Raw genomic sequence first — 22,488 nt, 5'->3', positions numbered from 1 at the left:
AACTAGTCCTAATCCTCCGGGATCAAAATTATCCAACACTCCCTTTAATTTTACTGAAGAGTTTTTGTTCCACTTCAGCTGTGGTCCTTTCCACTTCCATAACGTCATTCCTGCCAATCAACATGCCTTTGCCTTCGTATTCTACAGTCTTCATCTTTATGAAGACAGTTATTCAGCACGCAATTTTAAATACTTATCTGAAGTACCCAAGTTAGGAAGGCAGTAATCCAAGGTCACTAATGAAGAGGTTAAATAAAGTGGAGGGTTGAATCACCCCTTGGAAGTGACTCTGTTGAGTGGATAGGGACAATTTAGTTTAATCTGGGACAATTTAGTTATCAGCTTGAAGAAAACTGAAATCTTTTCCACCTAGAGCCACTTCTATGCCAATAAAAGTTTATTTTGTCTTAGGTCCAAGACTGAATTACTTTTAATGATGACTCAATCTGTTCTTGTTCTTCATAACTTTGCACACAGCAATGGTAGACTTCAGCGATCTGTTTGTATTTACTTTGTGAGATTTAACTCATCTTGACTTTTACAATTTTTACTATATTACTATTTTGGATATCCATGATACATTATCTAAATAAACTTTCTGAGGGATTTTAGAGCTCTTCCCTCCATTCCCAATAGGAAAATCCATTCCCAGCGGATCCCATTCCTATAGATACCATTAACTGGGCTGAAAACTTTGGATAAGAAGCCATCTTTGCCTTAGTGCCCATTCTGTTTTACATTTCACTGTCTGATCCTGAGTAGTTTAATTTATATAATGCATTATCTTTCTTAATTTCTCAGATACCTGTGCTTTTGAAATTAACCCTCTTTCAATAAACAATAATGTTTATACAAAATATATTCATTTAATTAAAACTGAGTGAGCTCAGAGCTAGCATTATTTAGTGTCTCACTATTCACTCCAATAAAACAAAGCACATTCAATAATAACACATTTTCAGATATTAAATATCTCAAAAAGCTGTAGAGAGCTTCAAAGAAGTTAAGATCCTTGGAAAACAAAGACTATGCAAAGATTCGAGTGGCATGAAAATCTATGTGTTTGTGCTTGTATTCATAACTGCTCTCTTTAATACATGCCTGCAGGTTAAGAAAGATATTTATCAGGAAACAAAGGTAACATTTATATTAGTACATTAAAGCAGCACCAGAGAACATTCCCTTGTACTGAAACATGATTCTCTGTGGCATTAAATTGCTATAATAGTCCCTGGAATCATTTTTGCCTCAATCAAATAGAACTGTCCCAAATAATTCCTAGGCACAGTTGGAGATAGCATGAATCATGAAGTATTCAAATAGGCAGGTCTGGTATGATCAGATTGTACCAGCTTTTCAAGAACAAACAAATTAAGATTCTTCAGATATAGCAAGTGAAAGTTCAGAATTGCATGACATTTACTACTTTAAAACTCACAAGCAGGATGCTGCCTCTTTATGTTCACACAAGGGCTTCTGCACAATGGAATACTGTACAAGGGACAGGACAATGACAAGTAACAAAGATGAGTTTGCATCCACTGCTTTGGTCCAATTCTTATCATAGCAGATTTGCCTTGTATAGGGATCATTGCAGCGGTCCAGAAGAGAAGCAGGATGTGAGCTAACAGTTAGAAAGTGCAGTGCTTAAGCTCAGCCCTTGGTCTTTTTTATTTAGTGATGTACACATGCCCAGGGAGATTCCATTCCCTGTCCCAAACAGCTTCAGGTTAATCGATTTCAAAAAGACTAGAATTAGTCTTAGAAATATGAGAAATATGAAGTCTTGACACCAGAACTGGAATAGTGTCCAAAGTTCCACGTGGGTTCTTATAATTTTCAGATACAATTTTGAGTTACCAGCATATTACAAGTACCATTTTTCATATGAACAACACAAATGTGTAGAACCAGCATTTTGCTAGCCATCAGTGATCTCCAACAGCAAGTTTATTCCAAGGTGCTGGTTTTACAGATGTTACAACAATATAGCTGTCTCTCAGTCAAGACCAAAGAGTCAAGGGGCTTTGCTGAGAGAAAAATACTGCAAGGAAGAAAATGAATAAACTGATTGCCACACACAGTAAGAGTTCTTGATGAAACATGTAATTAAGACAAGTAGGCAATTCCTTCATTAACATTGTTCTTGTTCTAGCAGATAATACTAAAAACTTGTCAAACATGAATTCAGAAGTCTACTGCCTATCAGCAAAGGATACTTTTTGATTTGCTGCTTCTTAGCCAGTTGAACTGTATAGAGAAGAAATAGCAAAAGGGTTCAGAGCACTTGCTGAACTAGAATGCTGCAGAGTACGTGATGGATTGAAACTGTCCTCTCTTTTTGCCCAATTCTATTGCACTCTCTGGACTAAAGAAATAAAACAATCAATGAAAGAAAAGGACTCAGGCTTTAAGAGTAAAGTAAGTCAAGACTGCATGTGATACTATTTGGGAATGGAAATTCTTTTCATGATTTACTTATAATGACATATATGGGCACCAGCTATGGTGAGGGTACCTTGATGCTAGATGCTGTTCAAATGCATAACAAGAGAGAGGAAAAGCTTTCAGTGAAAATAAATAGACAACAGAATCACAGTGATACACAAAGAAATACAGAGTGGTAGGAAAAAAAAAAAAGTTCTTGGCTTGTGAGAGAAATCCTAATGTTCTTGTTGAACAAACTGGCAATGCATGTGTACACTTAATGGTGCTGAAGTACATGACGGGATGCCTTACAAGCACAGCATTACATCAAGGCTATGTAGCTCAGACCAAGAACCAGTTTAAGTAGGGTGTGTTTTTTCCACAACTGGTTTATCCACAGATAGGTTAGGTATCTCTGCTTGATACTGAATTTATGAATAACTCAGGAGATTGCTCAACTGTAGGACTGCGTGTTTCGGTACTGACTTTCTGTAAGAAAGATTAGGTACCTAACTAATATGTCGTTTGTAAGTAATCAGTAACCATTTATTAATTTGTAAACTATTCATAACCTTAAAGCAATGTGTGATTAGAAGGAAGGCAGTAAATATCCTTTCTTACTACAAAATCCTTCCTATCAGAAAGTGTCACTCAGTAACTTTGTGGAGACTTTTCTGTTGCAAAGATTATACTGAGTCAAAAACGTCACTATGAACTTTAGAATATTACAACAACATTTTATAGATTAAAACATTTCAAGAAAATCTCATAAATAGACAATATTCACAATCTGACCATCTTCCTGAGATACGTAATTACTTAGTACATTGCCCCAAATACTTTTTAGATTATATTTAAACCCAAAACAATCAGTATTATTATTTATTCAATAAATTTTGCACGCCAAGCAAAATGCTGATCTTTGAAGTCAGAGCATCTTCTCACACACCCATGCAGATTAACAAAATAGTTTTACTGCAGATATCACCATTGCTATTTTTAGAGGACAGCAAAAACTGCCATTGGACTCTAACCCATGGCTGTCCAGAGGTATGGTGTGTAAGTGATAAAACTATAGCAAAACCAACTGCAAATGACAATGTGCAAGCACTCACTCTTGCCATTTTGAAAAGCATTTTCCATTAAAAATCCCCAACTCCTCCCCTTTTCCTATAAAACGTTTATCTATTTTCTACAGAGAAAAATGAAGGAAAATGCTATAAAAATATTTTTTCATACTAAGGCAAAGAACATGCACACAAACCTCTCAAATGTTGTCATAGTTCTAGATATGATTTTTTTACAAACTCCTCTACAAAATTGTGAAGTAATTACTCATTTCTTGCTTATGTAATGAAGCTAGTAGCACCTCTACCATGATCATATCAAAATGACATATTTATCTAGCCAGAGAGAAACCATCAGCTTATGAGAAGTTATTAGCATAATTGATTTGAAGAGCCATTTTAACAAGCAAAATTCAGTCATTTCTACTTGACATATTTAGGACAAATCAACTGCTTATAAATGCAAACACAGTTTTGAGTTGTTGTATTCCATAGTTTGCTTTGCTTGAAATTTATCTATGTCTGCAGAAATATTTAGTCCCTTGAAAGCACCTTGCTGCATTCTCACTTCTGATCTGAAGAACAACTTCAAACCTTGTGCTCCCCTCTGAATTTACACAAACAACAGGGGAAGGACCCAACGTGGCATCTCCCAACTGTAACAGGTTATGGCCATCAACCATGAAAGATAGCCTAGTACAAGGGAGACCAGAGGTCTGGGAAACGAGATAGGTTCCATGGTTGACCTCCAGCACAGCATGCCAGCTTTCAGTCCTTTTGTTCCCTAGTAGTAAAATTATATTTAATTTGTGAAGCATTTCAGAGCCTGTAGATGGCATGTTCTGAATAAGATCTAGGGTGTGTTAAATACTCAGATCTAGAAATTGTATCAGTGAAACAGTTCACCTTAAGCACCTGTCCTGGTTTCACTTGCTTTCACTTGAAGGGGCAGTCCCCAGGGGTGGAAACACAGCCCTAGCATTTGCCATGGACTGATCCAGACAGCACTGGAACAGGGTGAGGCTCCGTAACACCTGCAACACATTGATGACATAATTGTGTAGGGCAACACAGCAGAAGAAGTTTTTGAGAAAGGGAAGAAAATAGTCCAAATCCTCCTGAAAGCCAGTCTTTCCATAAAACAAAGTAAGGTCAAGGGACCTGCACAGGAGATCCAGTTTTTAAGAATAAAATGGCAAGATGGACGTCGTCAGATCCCAATGGATGTGATCAACAAAATAACAGCTATGTCCCCACCAACTAGCAAAAAGGAAACACAAGCTTTCTTAGGCGTTGTGGGTTTTTGGAGAATGCATGTTCCAAATTACAGTCTGATTGTAAGCCCTCTCTATCAAGTGACCAGGAAGAAGAACTATTTCAAATGGGACCCTGAGCAACGACAAGCCTTGGAACAAATTAAACAGGAGATAGTTCATGTAGTAGCCCTTGAGCCAGTCTGGGCAGGGCAAGATGTAAAAAATGTGCTCTACACCACAGCCAGGGAGAATGGCCCTACCTGGAGCCTCTGGCAGAAAGCACCAGGGGAGACTCGAGGCTGAGCCCTAGGGTTTTGGAGTTGAGGATACAGAGGATCCAAGGCCCACTATACTCCAACTGAGAAAGAGATATTGGCAGCATATGAAGGGGTTGGAGATGTTTTGGAAGTGGTTGGTACTGAAGCACAGCTCCTCCTGTCACCCTGGCTGCCAGTGCTGGGCTGGATGTTCAAAGGGAGGGTCCCCTCTACCCATCATGTAACTGATGCTATGTGGAGTAAGTAGGTCATACTGATTACACAACAGGCTCGAATAGGAAACCCTATTCATCCAGGAATCTTGGAAGTGATGATGGACTGTCCAGAAGGCAAAGATTTCGGAATATCGCCAGAGGAGGAGGTGATGCGTGCTGAGGAGGCCCCACTGCATAATAAACTGCCAGAAAATGAGAAGCAATATGCCCTGTTCACTGATGGGTACTTTCATCTTGTGGGAAGGCACTGGAGGTGGAAGGCTGCTGTATGGAGTCCTATAAGACAAGTTGCAGAAACTGCTGAAGGTGAAGGTGAATCGAGTCAGTCTGCAGAGGTGAAAGCCATCCAGCTGGCTTTGGATATTGCTGAACGAGAAAAGCGGCCAGTGCTCTATCTCTATAGTGACTCATGGATGGTGGCAAATGCCCTGTGGGGGTGGTTGCAGCAATGGAAGCAGAGCAACTGGCAGCGCAGAGGTAAACCCATCTGGGCTGCTGCATTGTGGCAAGATATTGCTGCCCAGGTAGAGAACCTGGTTGTAAAAGTACGTCACGTAGATGCTCACAGATCCAAGAGTTGGGCCACTGAAGAACATCAAAACACCCAGCAGGTGGATCAGGCTGCAACTAAGGACTGGCAACTAAGGCTGAATTATTTATAGCTCAGTGGGCCCATGACAGCTCAGGCCACCAAGGAAGAGATGCAACATATAGATGGGCTTGTGATCAAAGGGTGGACTTGATCATGGACACTATTGCACAGGTTATCCATGAATGTGAAACATGCACTGCAATCAAACAAGCCAGGCGGTTAAAGCCTCTGTGGTATGGAGGGCGATGGCTGAAATATAAATATGGGGAGGCCTGGCAGATCGATTATATCACGCTCCCACAAACCCGCCAAGGCAAGCACTATGTGCTTACAATGATGGAAGCAACCATCGGATGGCTGGAAACATATCTTGTGCCCCATGCCACCACCCGGAACACTATCCTGGGCCTTGAAAAGCAAGGCTTATGGCAACATGGCACCCCAGAAAGAATGGAGTCAGACAACGGGACTCATTTCTCTAACAACCTCATAGACACGTGGGCCAAAGAGCATGGCATTGAGTGGGTGTATCACATCCCTTATCATGCACCAGCCTCCAGGAAAATCGAATGATACAATGGACTGTTAAAGACTACACTGAGAGCAATGGGTGGTGGAACATTCAAACATTGGGATACGTGTTTAGTAAACACCACCTGGTTAGTTAACGCTAGGGGATCTGCCAATCGGGCTGGCCCTACCCGATCAAAACTTTTACGTACTGTAGAAGGGGAAAAAGCCCCTGTAGTTCACATAAAAAATATTTTGGGGAAGACAGTCTGGGTTACTCCTGCCTCAGGCAAAAGAAAGCCCATTTGCAGGATTTCTTTTGCTCAAGGACCTGGGTGTACATGGTAGGTAATGTGGAAAGATGGGGAAGTCTGATGTGTACCTCAAGGGGAATTGATTTTGTGTGAAAATAGCCAATGAACTGAATTGTATTATGTTAATTGCTATATAATACTGTATGTCATCACTTCTATGATTGCTGCATGCCATATCAATGGTATCACAGTAAGAATCACCCAGATTAATGAAGAATGAACTTTGATGAAACCGAGCAGACTGCAGCAGTGACAGAATCAGACCTGGTTTCAGCATGCAACAATCCAATACCACACACCATCTCTCCTGCCCTGAAGGACTGTTATGACAGATGGAGCCCAAAGTCATGGACTAAATGAACTCAACGGACATGTGAGAGGGATGGCCCATAGACTAAGGGAATGATATCTGTGTGCATATATTAAAAGACAGGAAAAGTGGTGGAGATGAATCGGAGTGTATTGGAAAGGGTAGGACCTGGGCATGATGTAGATGCTATAGAATAAGGGGTGGATACTGTCCTGGTTTGGGCCGGGATAGAGTTAATTTTCTTCCTAGTAGCGGGTATAGTGCTGTGTTTTGGATTTAGGATGAGAATAATGTTGATAACACACTCATGTTTGAGTTGTTGCTAAGTAGTGCTTGTACTAAATCAAGGACTTTTCAGCTTCCCATGCTCTGCCAGGTGCACAAGAAGCTGGAAGGGAGCACAGCCAGGACAGCTGACCCCAACTGGCCAAAGGGCTATTCCATACCATATGACATTGTCATGGTTCAAACCCAGTTGGCAACTAAGCACCACACAGCTACTTGCTCACCCTCCTCCCACCCTCCAGTGGGATGGGGGAGAGAATTGGAAAGAAAAGTAAAACCTGTGGGTTGAGAGAAAGACAGTTTAATAGGACAGCAGAGGAAGAGAAAATAATAATAATAATAATAATAATAATCATCATCATCATCATCATCATCATCATCATCATCATCATAAAAGAATGTACAAAACAAGTGATGCACAATGCAATTGCTCACCACCCACTGACCGATGCCCAGCCCATCCCCAGGCAGCGATTGCTGCCCCCTGGCCAACTCCCCCCAGTTTCTATACTGAGCGTGACGCCATATGGTATGGAATAGCCCTTTGGCCAGTTGGGGTCAGCTGTCCTGGCTGTGCCCCCTCCCAGCTTCTTGTTCACCTGGCAGAGCATGGGAAGCTGAAAAGTCCTTGACTGGTGTAAACATTACTTAGCAACAACTCAAACATGAGTGTGTTATCAACATTATTCTCATCCTAAATCCAAAACACAGCACTATACCAGCTACTAGGAAGAAAATTAACTGTATACCAGCTACTAGGAAGAAAATTAACTATATCTCAGACGAAACCAGGACAGATGTCATGCTCAGGACATAAACTAGGGGGATTTGGCCAGGGGGGCAGTGATCGCTGCTCGGGGACTGGCTGGGCATTGGTCGGCAGGTGGTGAGTGGTTGCATCACTTGTTTTTCCTGGGTTGTGTTCCTCTCACTCTCTTTTTCTGTTTTCCTTTTCACTGCAATTTATTATCATTACTATTATAATTATTATTTTTTTAATGTTATTTCAATTATTAAACTGTTCTTAACCCATGAGTTTTCGTACTTTTGCCCATCCAATTCTCTCCCCCATCCCACCACAGGGGGAGGATGAGCGAGTGGCTGTATGGTGCTTAGTTGCCAGTTGGCATTAAACCACGACAGCACCATTGCTGTTTCTGCATTTTGTTTGTCTTAATCCTGTACTCTCATCTTTCTCCTTCACCTAGACCTTTGATATTCTGCTTCCTCCCCTCTTGCTAAGTTTCCTCTTTACATTCATATCCAATCCGCACAGAGTTCACTCCTGCCCTTCCACAGCCCACCTGATAAAATAATCCGTGATGAAATTGCTGCAAGTGGCATTATATAGCGCTCATATCTTTGAACTGACATCCCAGCGAGACAGACAGGGCAGGGAGAGCACTGCCAAATCCAGCCGCTTTGTTCCAGATTGTCTGTAGACAGAGGATGGCAATGCTCCACTGTCTTAAGGACTCTGGCTACCTTTGGCCAGTTTTATTTATGGACATGACTGCAAAATGCTGAAATGTTACTTTCTGGGAAGACTTTTACAATCTTTCACTTATTGGTACACACACATTGACAGTGCCCCTTCTCCTCCAAAACCTTCCATCTTGTGAGTAAAACCTCACCTTTTATTTCAGTTATATATTAAAACTTAGGCTCTACACATCTCAGTGAAGCCATGTGTGTTGCAAATGTCAAATGAACTCCCTGATTTGTGTAAACAAACATATTTGTAAGGTTCTATAGGGCCAATGCACATATAGCAAACGGATCCTTTGGGACTTGCACCTGTATTTTCGCTGGCAGCATAATTAGGTCCCATATGGTTAATGAAATGTAACGTGTCAGTATTTTGTAGGCTGAGATTTGTCACATGGAGGTGTTGGATGTAACACCCACTCTACCAACTGTTCAAGAGTAGAAAAAACAAAATCAGTTAAAAGCTTGTGTGTAAGAGAGAAATAGGAATAAGCCTTCAAGCTTTCAGTTTTTCAGGCTTCCAATGTCCTCTGTCTTTCTGCCTTCCTAGGGGAGGTATGTCAATCAAGGTATTTGATCTCAATAATGTTTCAGAGTATCTTCTCGAAAGGCACAAACCCATGCATGGTCAGTAACAGAACATGTACACAAACTACATGTCCATGAGCTTCTCTGCCCTACATTGCCAGTAGTGTCTGAGTGTCCCTTACTCTTCAAAGTATTGATCCTCACAACACTTCCATCACACATTTGAAATGTGGGTGTTTGGAGCAAATGCTTCAAAGACACCCATATGTGCCAATTCTCAGCCTACAGAATGCCAAACTATTATAAAATCATTAAGCAGACCCCCTTGCAGATGGCTGGAGGTATGTCCACAGCAGGCTACAGAAGGGGCTGCAGGCACACCCAATGTAGCTCTGATCTAGCTGGTTGTGTTGGGCCACTAGCTGAGATCCTCAGCTCCACAGTGTCATGTCCCATGTTGTACTTCCCAATGGACTGATCAACTTGAGTGCAATTCTGTAATGGTACGGCCCAATGCAACCTTGGTGTATCTGAACCAGTCTCTCCATCCTAAGGCATTGTCATGATCTCTACAATTTCATCGGGGCCACATGGGTAGTCCAGGAGAGCACAGAACTGGGTCTCTCAGTTCCACATAAACCATCCCAAACTCCCTGCTCCAGTAGCCTGTCCTGCTTTCCACACCCAATATTCTCAGGTCAAATTTTCTAGTTCTGGTGATTTCATTTGACTCCCACTCCTGACCAGGGCAGTTGAGTGGGGCCAGAAGAAGAGACAGTGCTATGTTTCCAGCCCACAGAGACATAAGCTAACCAAACAGCAAAGGCAGATCCACAGCACAGAGTTGAGGACACAATAGCGTTCGCTCTCATAGTTGGCTTAGTGTGACACACACGCCGTCACGTGCAGATGGAGAGGCTTCAGCATTGGCCTGACATGGTCATAAGCATGACTGAGAGGCTTCTCAGCACCTTGCCTCTTGGGTCAGCACCATTTACATGTCACTCCTCCCACAGGTTGGTACCTAAAGGCACTGTCTAGCCCTGCCTGAACAGCCTGTGAACAGCTCACATAGCAGTCTGTCTGCATAAACTGTTGGTTGAATACATATGAATAATTGCATAGAGCTGTAATAAAATCAGCTTGGGAGCAGGGAAAGAAAAAGACTATGTTAGCCTGGATGATTCAGACAGTTCTAGTTAACAGGCAGAGGCCAGAGAAAGAGGGAGAATCTTGGTTGAATCTTACATAGCGTACCAGAATAAACTACATTCCTGTCCCAGTCATTGCATAAGTCTGACTTTTGTACAAAATCTATAAGATTGAGATCCCTGAATGCATTCTGTACCAGATGCTTCATTTTGAGCTACTTAGGCATGCTGATATTTATGCTGTTGCATAAATGCCTTTGGATTTGGGAAAAAAAATAAAAATCCCTCCACAGAAATTCTGTCTGAGTGAACAAAACCTTCAGTCCCATATCCAGTAAGACATAGAGCATCTACATATCCCTTTCTTTTCAGTAGGCATGGAAGTGCCAAAAAGAAGTGAAGTATCTAAATACCCTGTACAGTGGACTTTCCAGGGAGAGATGTAAGTCAAAGAAAGAGAGCATCTGATCCAACTTCAATATTTTTTAGACCCCTTAAATTTGAGCTAGTCTCATACTTTCCCTTTAGGGAAAGAAATAGGTCAGACAAATTGCCTGTCTTTTTGCATATGCATGAAAATGAGCAAGGAAACTTCACATCCCACAGTGCTGTTGGAAGGAAAAAAACAAAGAAGGCCTTTATATATATAACCATGACTGAAGACATATGAAAAGCTTATGTTGGAAAGATAATATACACTCTCTTATAATATCATTTTGGGCACATATCCTAATCTTTTTGAAAGCTTCTGTTAATGTGAAAAGGATTTGCATCCTGTATTCTTTTGTGGTAAAGATGAAAGAAAAAGGAAGAACAGCTTACCTATCAAATGCAACCTTATGTTCTGTTCTAGTTGTAAACCCAAATGAGTACCACCTGCATATTTTTACTAATTTTCCTCCCTGGACTTCTTTGGAAACCTATGATAAAATTTTTCTCTGAGCTGCAAAATCAGCAGGAAATGGAAAAGAAGCTGAACGTCACTGCTCCTCCTCCATCAACAGAAGGTATAAGATCCTTTCCCAAACTATTTGCTTTTGCTCCTTTTCCATGCCTAAATATAATTTCACTCACTGTCAGGGTGCATCTATGCTGCCTGTTCAGCACAGGTCTGAGATCACAGACATCTACAATACTTTCTGTGAGCCAGGAAACACCTTCAAGAACATGTCAGTATGCTCCCTGACTGCTCACTCATCTTGCTTACAAAGACTGTCTCTGAGGCAACCTCGTGGAGAGAAGGTGGATGGGACATGGTTTGGGGCTCTTTAAGTGCAACAGATATTTTGGCCAAAAACATATTCCTATATAATTGAGAATGAAGTTGGGTATGAAGATTGTTGAAACTGATGAAGGGGAAACAGAGGAAGTATTTCAGCTTATTTTTCACCTTCAGGGTTTTGCTTTCAAATAAAAAAATGTCCTGTTTTTCACTAAGTGCCAAATCTGCAAATTGAACAACTGTGATACGCAAGGCTTTAAGACAAAATAAATGTAGAATTGCTGAATAATACATCTAGTTAGAATCAGATTTTTTAAATGAGAATCTGGAGTTTAAATCCTGAACTTTAGAAGACGTCTGGACTAAGTCTGGATTCTCCAGGTGAAAGAACATTAAAAATAGTGTGCAACTTTGGTGGCCTTTATTTTAGCGAGGACTCAATCTGCATTGGTTGATAGCCAGATCACATAAATCAAAAGTTTTAGAAATTTCCACATCAGTGCATCCTATCTTATTCATACAATTATCTACTTGAAATTGTTTGATAATCTTATTTTGACTGGGGAGGGATGAGAAGAAAAAAAAGTTAAACCTAACCAGGGGGGAGAAGCAGGGAGTTAATGGAACTAGAAAAAGAGATGGTAGGAAGAGAAAAAACCCCACCAAACATTGAGGAAGGTGAGATAGTAAGCCAGATGGGCAGAAGATGAGTTATGACAAGATGGAGGCAGATAACTGTAAAAGGGAAAAATAAACAGTACACGTTTATAGACCACCACTGTATTGGTTTGCTAATAAGGTAAGAAACAGCAGCTTGTATACTGATCTAACGAAAACAATTTCCTGCTTGACTGCAAGTTGAAGAAGTAAATGGAGTACCAATCCCCCTAAAAAGGAGGGTACATGCTCTTAAAAAAGGATTTGACAAAACTGGAAAGGTTTATACAAGATCTATAAGAATAACTTAGCATCTGGAAAACCCACTTTGCAGAAGTGACAGGAGAACTAAAGCTCTTTGGTGTAGCCAAAAGAAAGATTGAGAACAATGCCTGAGAAGAGAAACTGTGAGAACGTATAAAGATAAAGGGACTATACATTGGAGCAACACAGTCAGTCATTTCATTTAAAGAAAGGATAATTCACAGTCTGAACAGACTACCCAAAGGTGAAAACAACTCTGTCTTTACATGAAGTCTGTAAGTGAAGACACTCTGTGTGTATCTTCATAAACAATATGTTTTAGCCTAAGCCATAGCTACCAATGACTAGTTGTCATTTTATTACCTATCTTACATAGCAAAATTAAAATACAGAGAATAAACTTGTGTAATTTCAAATCAGGGAAAAGTTAACGTGTTCTGTGACTCTGCCATGCCAGATCAACTGTAGTTTATATATACTTGCCTAAAGCTTTATGCACACCAAAATAGCAATGTTGGACAACTGGTTCACCTGCTGTAGCTATCTTGTTCACAAAAACACTTGGCACTGAGGTAAGGTAATTTCCCAGATCCTAGATCCTGATAATAGTCCTCTCACTGCAATTTTGCACCTTTCTTTTGGCAGTATGTCTATTCATCTTCCTCCTAATGCCTGTAACATCATCTAGGAAGTTAGAAGAAATCTATCTCAGGAAGAAAAGATTAAAAAAAAAAAAAAAATCACACCCTGGGTACGGACAGATAAGAAGCATTTGACTAGATCACAACAGAATGAGGAACAGGTAATTTTCCTCATCTTTCCGCTGTTCTCAGCAGTTAGGTTGGACTTTGGCAGTGGGATTTGTTCAGTGAGCTAGTTTACCAGCCACCCCAGTTATTATCTTTCCAACTTGTCTAGTACCTATTGCAATTCTAGCAATAGCCATTCCCTATACAATGTTTGTCTGCCCTTTGACAATGTAATTGATATTATATGGAGGTTTCCACATATAACACCTGGATCCTGTATCTGGCCAGCCATAAATGCTGCCAGACACTTCCAGAAAAAAAAAAACAAAAACAAAAAAACCCTTAATTAGAGGAAATCTTAACTGTGGTTTTCTCCAGTCAGCATATTTAGAATGATGAATTAAATTACATTACTTTAAAAACAAGGCTGTGATTTATGAACGGGATTGTCTCAAAATTTGGTTGCCAACGTGGATGGTAAATGTTCTGTTAATAACCTTCCCAATTACTTCTTTAATGTATACACATACAATGTATTTATGTATAATACCCTGCATTACAGCATGGTATGTCTCCACATCATCAGTAGCCTGAAATCAGATTTTAGTAAAATGGATACAATGTTTTTCTCTGTCCAGTGGCTTCTAAATTAAATTAAAGCAAAGTCTATAATTTTTGGTTCACCTCCAAGATCATAGAATCATGGAATCATAGAATCGTTTAGGTTGGAAAAGACCTTTAAGATCATCAAGCCCAACTGTTAACCCAACACTGCCAAGTCCACCACTAAACCACGTCCCTAAGCACCACATGTACAAGTCTTTTAAATACCTCCAGGGATGGTGACTCCACCACTTCCTTGGGCAGCCTGTTCCAATGCTTGGCAACTCTTTTGGTGAAGAAACTTTTCCTAATATCCAATCTAAACCTCCCCTGGAGCAACTTGAAGCCATTTCCTCTCATCCTATTGCTTGTTACCTGGGAGAAGAGACCGACCCCCACCTCGCTACAACCTCCTTCCAGGTAGTTGTAGAGAGCAATAAGGTCTCCCCTGAGCCTCCTTTTCTCCAGGCTAAACAACCCCAGTTCACTCAGCCGCTCCTCATAAGACTTGTGCTCTAGACCCTTCACCAGCTTCGTTGCCCTTCTTTGGACATCCTCCAGCAACTCACTGTCTTTCTTGTAGTGAGGGGCCTAAAACTGAACACAGGATTTGAGTTTCTGGTACAAGCCAGGATGTCATTGGGCTTCACTGTCTCCTGCATGATTCAAGAATCATGCAAGCCTTTTGCCTTTCTTAGTTTTCAGAGAAATCACAAGTTAGCTCCTGTAAATACAGGAAGTGGTCTTTCATGTATGGACTCAACAAGGCTCAGTGCCGGGTCCTGCACTTGGGTCACAACAACCCCATGCAATGCTACAGGCTTGGGGAAGAGTGGCTGGAAAGCTGCCTGGCAGAAAAGGACCTGGGGGTGTTGGTCGACAACCGGCTGAATATGAGCCAACAGTGTGCCCAGGTGGCCAAGAAGGCCAATAGCATCCTGGCTTGTATCAGAACTAGTGTGGCCAGCAGGACTAGGGAAGTGATTGTCCCCCTGTACTCAGCACTGGTGAGGCCGCACCTCGAATCCTGTGTTCACTTTGGGGCAGTTTATTTTGATTGACTTCTGAATTTTATCATAGCTTCAATTCACTAAAAATGTTGTTATTTTGTCTTCTGATTCTGACTTGGGGTAAGAAATACTTCAGAAACGTTTGGGTTTTTTAATTGTATGGAATATCTGTTTTCCAGACCTTTCATTTCAAAGACAAAATATCAACAGGGAATACAGGAAAGTGAACCACTGTCACCACCTGTGGTTGTCTGATAGCATATATTAGAAAGACCATCTTTCATAAAACTGATCTGACCCACCAGGCACTGTGCAGTAAAATCTTGTTTCCTGAAAGATTTCCAAATCTCATCAACTTAATAGATCCCTCCCTGATTGAAGAGGTGCACCCTGGGGATGGGGACAAGAACTATGCCACTTCCAGGCCCAAGGCAAAAGAGAAAGTGAAGATGAAGCTGGAGGATGCTGGACTCCCCCTGTCTCTTCTCAATGAAGGCAAGTTTCATGACACTGAAACTTTCATTGAGTAGCTATAGAGTCTAAGTCAGGGAAAAAAGTGACATTCAAATACTTAGCCCCTAAACAAAAGAAGCAAAGTGACATTTTGAAGATCCAAATGTCCTGGTTTTAGCTAAGTCCACCCTGTATCATTCCTTTCAAAATGATTTTTTTTAAAACTTTAGAATAGTACACCTTCTTGCTCACCTTTCCTTTGCTGTCTCATGTATTTCCCCTAACCATCTTCATCCCCATTACGCTCCAGAGTATACCATTCATTTTGTATTTTTCTGTCAGTCAAGATACTTCACAGTGGGTAAGTCTGGCCTGAGCAGTCTGCCAGCAATGTTAAAGTGCTGTCCGGTTAGTCAGTCACTGCAGAACAAAGTAAATGTTAACTTGATGCTACTTCAGTTTTCCATCTCAATATTCCCAACTGATTGATAGCATTTGCTCACTTTTCACAATTGTGATGCTAGGATAAATATTTGAAATTGCGCAAAAAAAAGGCCACCTTTGTTATAGATGTCAACATTCAATAAAAATGAGCAAACACCTCAACAGGATAGGATGGGAACTGGGTTTTCCATTTCCCATATTTTCTTTCAGATGAGAGATATTTTTTATTTTTGCTACAAGATTAATGTGATTGAGAGCGTATCAAATTGTGATCATCCTGATCTCAACATTTATGTTTGAAACAGTTTAAAAGTCTCAAAAAATAAAAAATAAAAGTAATTTCAAAAATAAAAAAACCTCAAGTAATTATTTCACCCAAGAGCAAAAATGAAACTTTGCTGAAATAGAACATTCTCCAGTCTTTAGACAGGACATTCTTTAATTTTCAGAAACAGATTTTTAGAAATAAATTTTCTTTGAAATTGAAAATATTTTCATGGACTAGCAATGACCTCTTTTGGTACATTATTTCTATGTGGTTTTTTCTGCATATAAAGCATGAAAAAATATCACTTATGCTTAAAATAAAAAGAACCTAATCTTAAATCATATTACTTTGTGAAAAGCAAATAATATTTCTGACTATGATATAGTTTTTGTATCTAAAGGAGAAAAATCTAGAGTCTGAAAGGAAATCTCCACAAAATCATAAAAGTACAATTTGTTCCAAGCAGCAGGTTTAAGGTCAACTTGTTGCAGCTCTTTCGTTCATTTCTTCATCCTATTCTCACAGACTATGACTAATTTTCATTTTGCTCTTTACTTGGTAGCAAAGGATGTAGACAAAAATAGTTTTGTAACAAGACATATTTGAACAAATATGAAAGAAAATGTGTGAAATAACCCTTATCTGCAAGAAAAAAAAGTTCTGCTTTTGTTATGCTTGCCTGGGTACATCCTAAGAAAATAAACGTGAACCACCTCTTTATATTCACTTATGATAAATTTAAATGGAGGAAAGTGATATTAAATGGAGAGGACTTTGAGGATGAGTTTGATCCAACATTTACCTGCAGAGCTGTCTAATGGAGATGTTAACAAAGTGGCTTCTTTCTTAAGGCTGTGTTCAAAAGTAAATCACACCCTTTACATAATGGAGTGAAATTTATCCCTTTCCACCCCCAATAAATGTGGCCTATTGTGTTTCAATTGCACCCCTGTGCAGTTCTATTTTTCCAGCATACATCACCTCTTCAGTCCATTCAGAGTGGCAAAATAAATGGTTTCCAACGGCAATGAAAATTGCCTTGCAAATTATTAATTCATTTGTCTCCAGGCAAATTTTAAGCACAGACTCTCAGGGATTTACCTTGTTTCTGACTAGGAAGGCCTGATCCAAATGTCACTCTGGTCAATGGGGGAGTATTGACTTCAAATAAGCTTTCAATGAGGCCTTCAAACTGCAGTGATGGGAGAAGAGAAAATTGTATATATATTTCCCTGATCTTTCAAAAAGACCAGGGAATACTTTCATATGGGAAATGAGGTAAACAGACAGTTCTTTGTCTCTTGGGGCAGACAGCCAGCTTCTCCCTCATTTCCCCAACCATTGCCCATTAGTTGTGGTGCAGAATGGTTAAGCAAGAAAAGGCCGAGACAAAACTGCAGGGGTGCTTGAGCTGCATGGTCCATCTGCATGCCAGCCATCACCACCCAAAATCCAGACACAGGCACAAATTTTCCTCTCTACTCTTTTGTCCATGCATTAGTTTCCCCCGGGTGGACAACAGTTACATGAGCTAAAAAAGATCCCTTAAGTGCTCTGAGAAATTGAGGGACTAAACCAGAGGGCTTCTCTCTGCTGAGCTATTTTGCCTGAGAGAGAGGCACAGACTGAGTTCCTGACTGCATTATTGACCTGCTGTCTGTCTACAAAGTTGGTTTAAGAAGTGAAAGTTGGTTTGAGTTTAAGGAAAGTTTGTTTAAGCTCTGTTCCTATCACAGTGGTGGAAAAAAACATCTGTAAGGCTGGCTGAAAGAATTAGATCAGTATGCAAACTTCAAATAAAATGGTCTCCAGCACACCCTGTGTGCCTACTGTAGCAATCCGTAAAGCTGAAGGCACTTGCTTCAGGCTTTAAGTGATGGGTACTTAGTACAAGGAGTTTCCCATCACATTTTCCCTCTTTGCCCGCTCACTCCTACCTCCCTGCCACGCAGTGTTAACATGTCTGTTAGTGGGGCCACAGCGTGACCTGGATTCCAGAACCAATGAGGATTTTTTAAAAAGTGCCCTGATGGTGGGTGAAAAAGTTTTATTTTAAAGCCAGATCGGTTTAGAGTAGAGCCCCACAAATCATTAAATGCAAGGAAGAGTTGGAGAGTGGGGGAAGATAACGACAACAGTGGCACGTCATTCCTGACAGAGCTGAGCAAGGGGAGTTACAACCTAAGACTATCTAACACTTGCAAAGATTTCTGATTGGCATCTGTAAAATACACTACAGTAAGTGGAGATGACTGTTGCTTTATGAGAAATATCCTTCTTATGTTACTCATATTTCCTATTAATTTGATTGCAGAAAATTCTTCCTTAAAATTACAAGAGCTCCACTGACAATGGTGCTTGCTGCCTTCAAATTCTTAGGAAAAAAATTTACTCTTAGTGGTTACTTGCACAGTTCCTGGAAGGGACAACATCTGCCATAATATTTGGAAAGTGTCCAGAACATCAGACATTGTCACATTTCAAAGAAATACCTTGATCAGTTTGTATTTGTCTATCCCATTATAAATACCATCTGTTCTATTGTTAGAAAACATTTGTGTGATGTTATTTAACTGGAGAGCATATTCATCATCATGACCAGACCATGCAAATAGATGATAGGATCATAAGATTCCCAGAACCTGTTTAAAGTTCGTTCACTGAAGTCCAGAGTTATGTTGATGTAAACATGCTATGAATGATATGAGGCCTCAGGTATTAACAACATACCACCTATCTTTTCCACGTTAATACTGGCACAAGTAGGAACATGTTGTACTAGATATATCATTCATCATTTCTCCTTCACGCCCAGCTCCTCTGTCGTTTTCTCCTCTTTTCTTGCCCATAGCAGCTACCTCCAGCTTCAGCCCTTGTGTCCCTATTCCTTTCTTTCCAATGTGCAATGCAAAGTTCCTCTGCCATAAGATTAACATGCCATATGTTACCATCTGCTCCAAACAGAGTGTCCACGGGAAGTAGTAAAAGTAAGTATTCTCACCCTGTGCAGAATCGGACCTTGATATAAGCTTGACAATTCCCACACGGAATATATATGCATTCCTCTCAATGAGCAGAGGAGTAAAAGTTGTTCATAGCAAAAATTAGACAAGTCATCAAAAGTAGCCAGGATACAAAATCTTATGCTAATGTGATGCATCAGTGGCATTATTTTTGACCATGATGTTATTCATACATATTTATGAAGCGAAGGCTGCACACCAAGCTATGCCAAAGGCATCAGCTGGCACAGAGTACCTTCACTACATGCTGTGACGTAGGGTGATTTATACACTGTTATATTAAACTGTTAATTTATTCATGCATCCCCATACAAAAGAGGCTGCAGTTATTTACCAGCTTTTGTTATCGTGATGGAAACATGATTGCAACCATCTGCATGTAAGTTCTAACCTTTTTTTTTTTTTTAAATACTGCAGAACCAGTTCTCTACATATCTGTAGGAGGATGAAGATTGCTACATACTAGCATTGGACCAGCATCACCCCAAAAAGGGCTTTGCGTAGTATGAAGGCTGCCAGAGAAGCATACTCAGTGTGTGGGAAGGACAATCTGCTTTCTATTGGTTGTAATAAAGCCAGCAGCATCTGCTGCTGTTCAGAAACACCGTCACCACTACTCAATCTCTTAATAACAGTTTTCATTCCCAGATCATATTCCGAGCCTTCCATTCTGAGTTTGTCTGTTTGAACAGAGGCGACCCGGTGAGGTCCTGAAATTCATCACAGAACCTAATTCCAGAAAACCCATTAAATGGTGCTATCATTAGACAGGGACAGGTGAAACCTGCTTTTATGACAGCATGAAATTCTAGTCACTTATAGCAAGATGAACCCACTCTACTCTGCCAATACAAGGAATAACAAAATCAAGTAAGCTTTTCCATAGCATTTCCCTTTAATCATATACTCTTCTGAACACTGGGTAAAAAGCTTAAGCTCTAATTCAAATTAATAAAAAGAGGAAAGCAATTTAGCACACAGTTCGGATTTTGTGGACACCTGATGGAGCATAAGCGTGTGAAGAAGATTCGAGGATACTTCCCTTGTTCACTCACAAAACCAATGGCCAGATGCAGAGCAAGAAGTAGCTGCAATAGTCCATGGAGTATCATAAAAAGGACAGAAATATTTCTGGTCTCCAGGAGTTGGGACAACCTGCATTTAAATAGTAGTCAGAACTACATGTTTTCTAGTATTCATGTCTCTGTGCCTCAGATATTAAGCAGGAACACATTCTGACTCAGCTACAGTTTCAAATGATGATTTATCTCTTTTCTGCACTAGGAAGACCAGATGCTTTCTCATTACCCATTGATACCAATATAGTCAAAATGATTATTCTACGTAAATACACTGATTGGTAGATTAAGAAAAATAAGTCTATGTTGACTAAATTAAATTAAAGTCACTTAGGAGACTCAAGAGTAAGCACTTTTAGCAACAAGTGGCCGTCAAGCACACACAATCCTGTATTTCAAACTTTGTTTTCAGCCATTATCAACATGATGCTACTTCAGCCCCGTAGGGAATGTGAAATTATTATTAAGTAAAATAGAAGTTTATACTGTTGACAACTGACTGGCACAAAACCAACATCATCAAATTATCATCATCTACCTATTTGACCACATCAAAGTAGTTTGAAGGCATTCTTATATGGAAAAAAATAAGCTCTTACCTTCAGTATGTACAGCAGAAACATAGGTCCAGTTATAGCGCTTGACAATGTCCACCATAGCCCGTGCTTGCTGTGCATCAGATGGCACAACTCTCATAAAATACTTGAACAGAGTTTTGTCGCTTAGGTCCATGCTTGTGGCAGAATAAGCAATCTGAGGTATATTGAAAAGCTGCAACAAGTTCTGGACCTGGATAGCAACTGAGCTAGAGCCAGGTCCAATGACACCAACAATGGGTTTCTTGGAGCGGAAAGATGATGAAGATCCATCCACACATCGCACCATCCCTTCCTCTTCTTCTGATGAAATAAGAGAGTCCCTTATAAACTCAATGCTCTGCTCCAGAGCCACAGCAGAATGCCAGCAGGAGTCCCTTATTTCACATCCTAACGTTATATTTGGCAACAGTGTGGGGTCCAAATTAATTCTGTCAAGGGTATGTAGCATTGCCTCCACTCTCTGAATGCCATACTGCTCTCTTACCTCTCCACATTTCCTCTCATGAACCTTGTCAACAGTTGGTTGATGGTGGACAGAGAATAGAGCTCCAATGATAATATCACCAGGCATGTGTGCAACCACCCTTCTTTCATTGGCCTGTGCAGAAACCAAAAGCCCAAAGTTCCCACAGACATCTTCCTTCAACAACAGGATTGCAAGGAACAGCAGAAGGACCATTTTAGGAAATGGTTTAGGCTGGTAGAGACAACATGATGGAACAAAACCAGAGAGCTGGTGAAAATCAGTTGTCAAATCTTTTGGATAAAAGGAGCACTATGCTGATGGTTAACCAGGAGTTTGCGTATATTCTCTAAGGAGTCACCATCATCTCCAAGTGGACAGCTATGCAGAGCTGCACATATGATCATAATCCTCATAACCTTCAAAAATGAATAAATAAGAGAAAAAGCTTTAAAATTAGTTATAAAGTCAGCTTTGTAATCTGTTCTAAATTTGCACCTATTCCTACTGCTGTCAATGACTGTAATACATTGTCTCCTATATATACTTGCTTCCATCATTTTTCAAGCTGGGAAACTTTGTTATACTTCAGTGTTTCACAATCTGAGGCTTGTACTTCTGCTAGTATAAATAGGTGTCTTTCTCTTTGATACTCTTGTTTAAAAACTCTTTTGGGAAATGTTTTCAAAAACACAAAAGGCAGACAAGTATTTAATTCCAAAGAAGAAAGATGTTGCCATTTCTAATGTGTGTCTTCAAAAATTACTCCCTTTACTTTCAAACATTTTCTATATCACAAATGCATATGTCACACTAATGTACCTTGGACTGTACTATGTTATCAATTACAGCACTGCTGTGACAAACTGCTGTTGACAAACAGAGCTGTTCTTGAAATATTCTAAGGAATGCAGAATCTGGTTCTTCAAATCTGTAAATCTGTTTTTTCTTTCTAAGCCACAACATGAAAGAAATTGACATTTAAAATAAGTTAGGATTAAGAAAACTGATTTTGTTATTAATATTTGTATTTGTTTTAAGCAGTGAATATTACAGCAGAGGAACAACAATTCTAAAACAGCAGAGCAGTGAAATTCTTTTCATCTTTTTATATCCTTAAATCAAACATTGCCAATAAGCAATTTGACAAATCCTGGTACTGTGGACAACTATCCAGACTTCACTGATAGAAAGAAGTCAACACAGAAACTATACAGATGCGTTACTGTCTAA

The 22,488-nt window shown here is 40.0% G+C and overlaps 1 protein-coding gene across 3 annotated transcripts in view; it reads right to left on the bottom strand.

Annotated features, from left to right (window-relative positions):
- GRM5 (glutamate metabotropic receptor 5) overlaps positions 1 to 21,471 on the bottom strand; it is a 283,519-nt gene extending 262,048 nt beyond the window's left edge. For all 3 annotated transcript variants that reach the window (XM_072855113.1, XM_072855124.1, XM_072855133.1), the window contains exon 1: positions 20,793 to 21,471. In XM_072855113.1, coding sequence (XP_072711214.1) covers positions 20,793 to 21,471 — 679 coding nt within the window. The remainder of the gene's footprint in view (positions 1 to 20,792) is intronic.
- Positions 21,472 to 22,488: the final 1,017 nt, after the last annotated feature.

This window comes from Ciconia boyciana, chromosome 1 (genome assembly GCF_034638445.1).
Source record: "Ciconia boyciana chromosome 1, ASM3463844v1, whole genome shotgun sequence".
NCBI classification, from domain to species: Eukaryota; Metazoa; Chordata; class Aves; order Ciconiiformes; family Ciconiidae; genus Ciconia; species Ciconia boyciana.
Note: the sequence above shows the minus strand (reverse complement) of the source record. Positions and strands in the feature narration are given on the sequence as shown.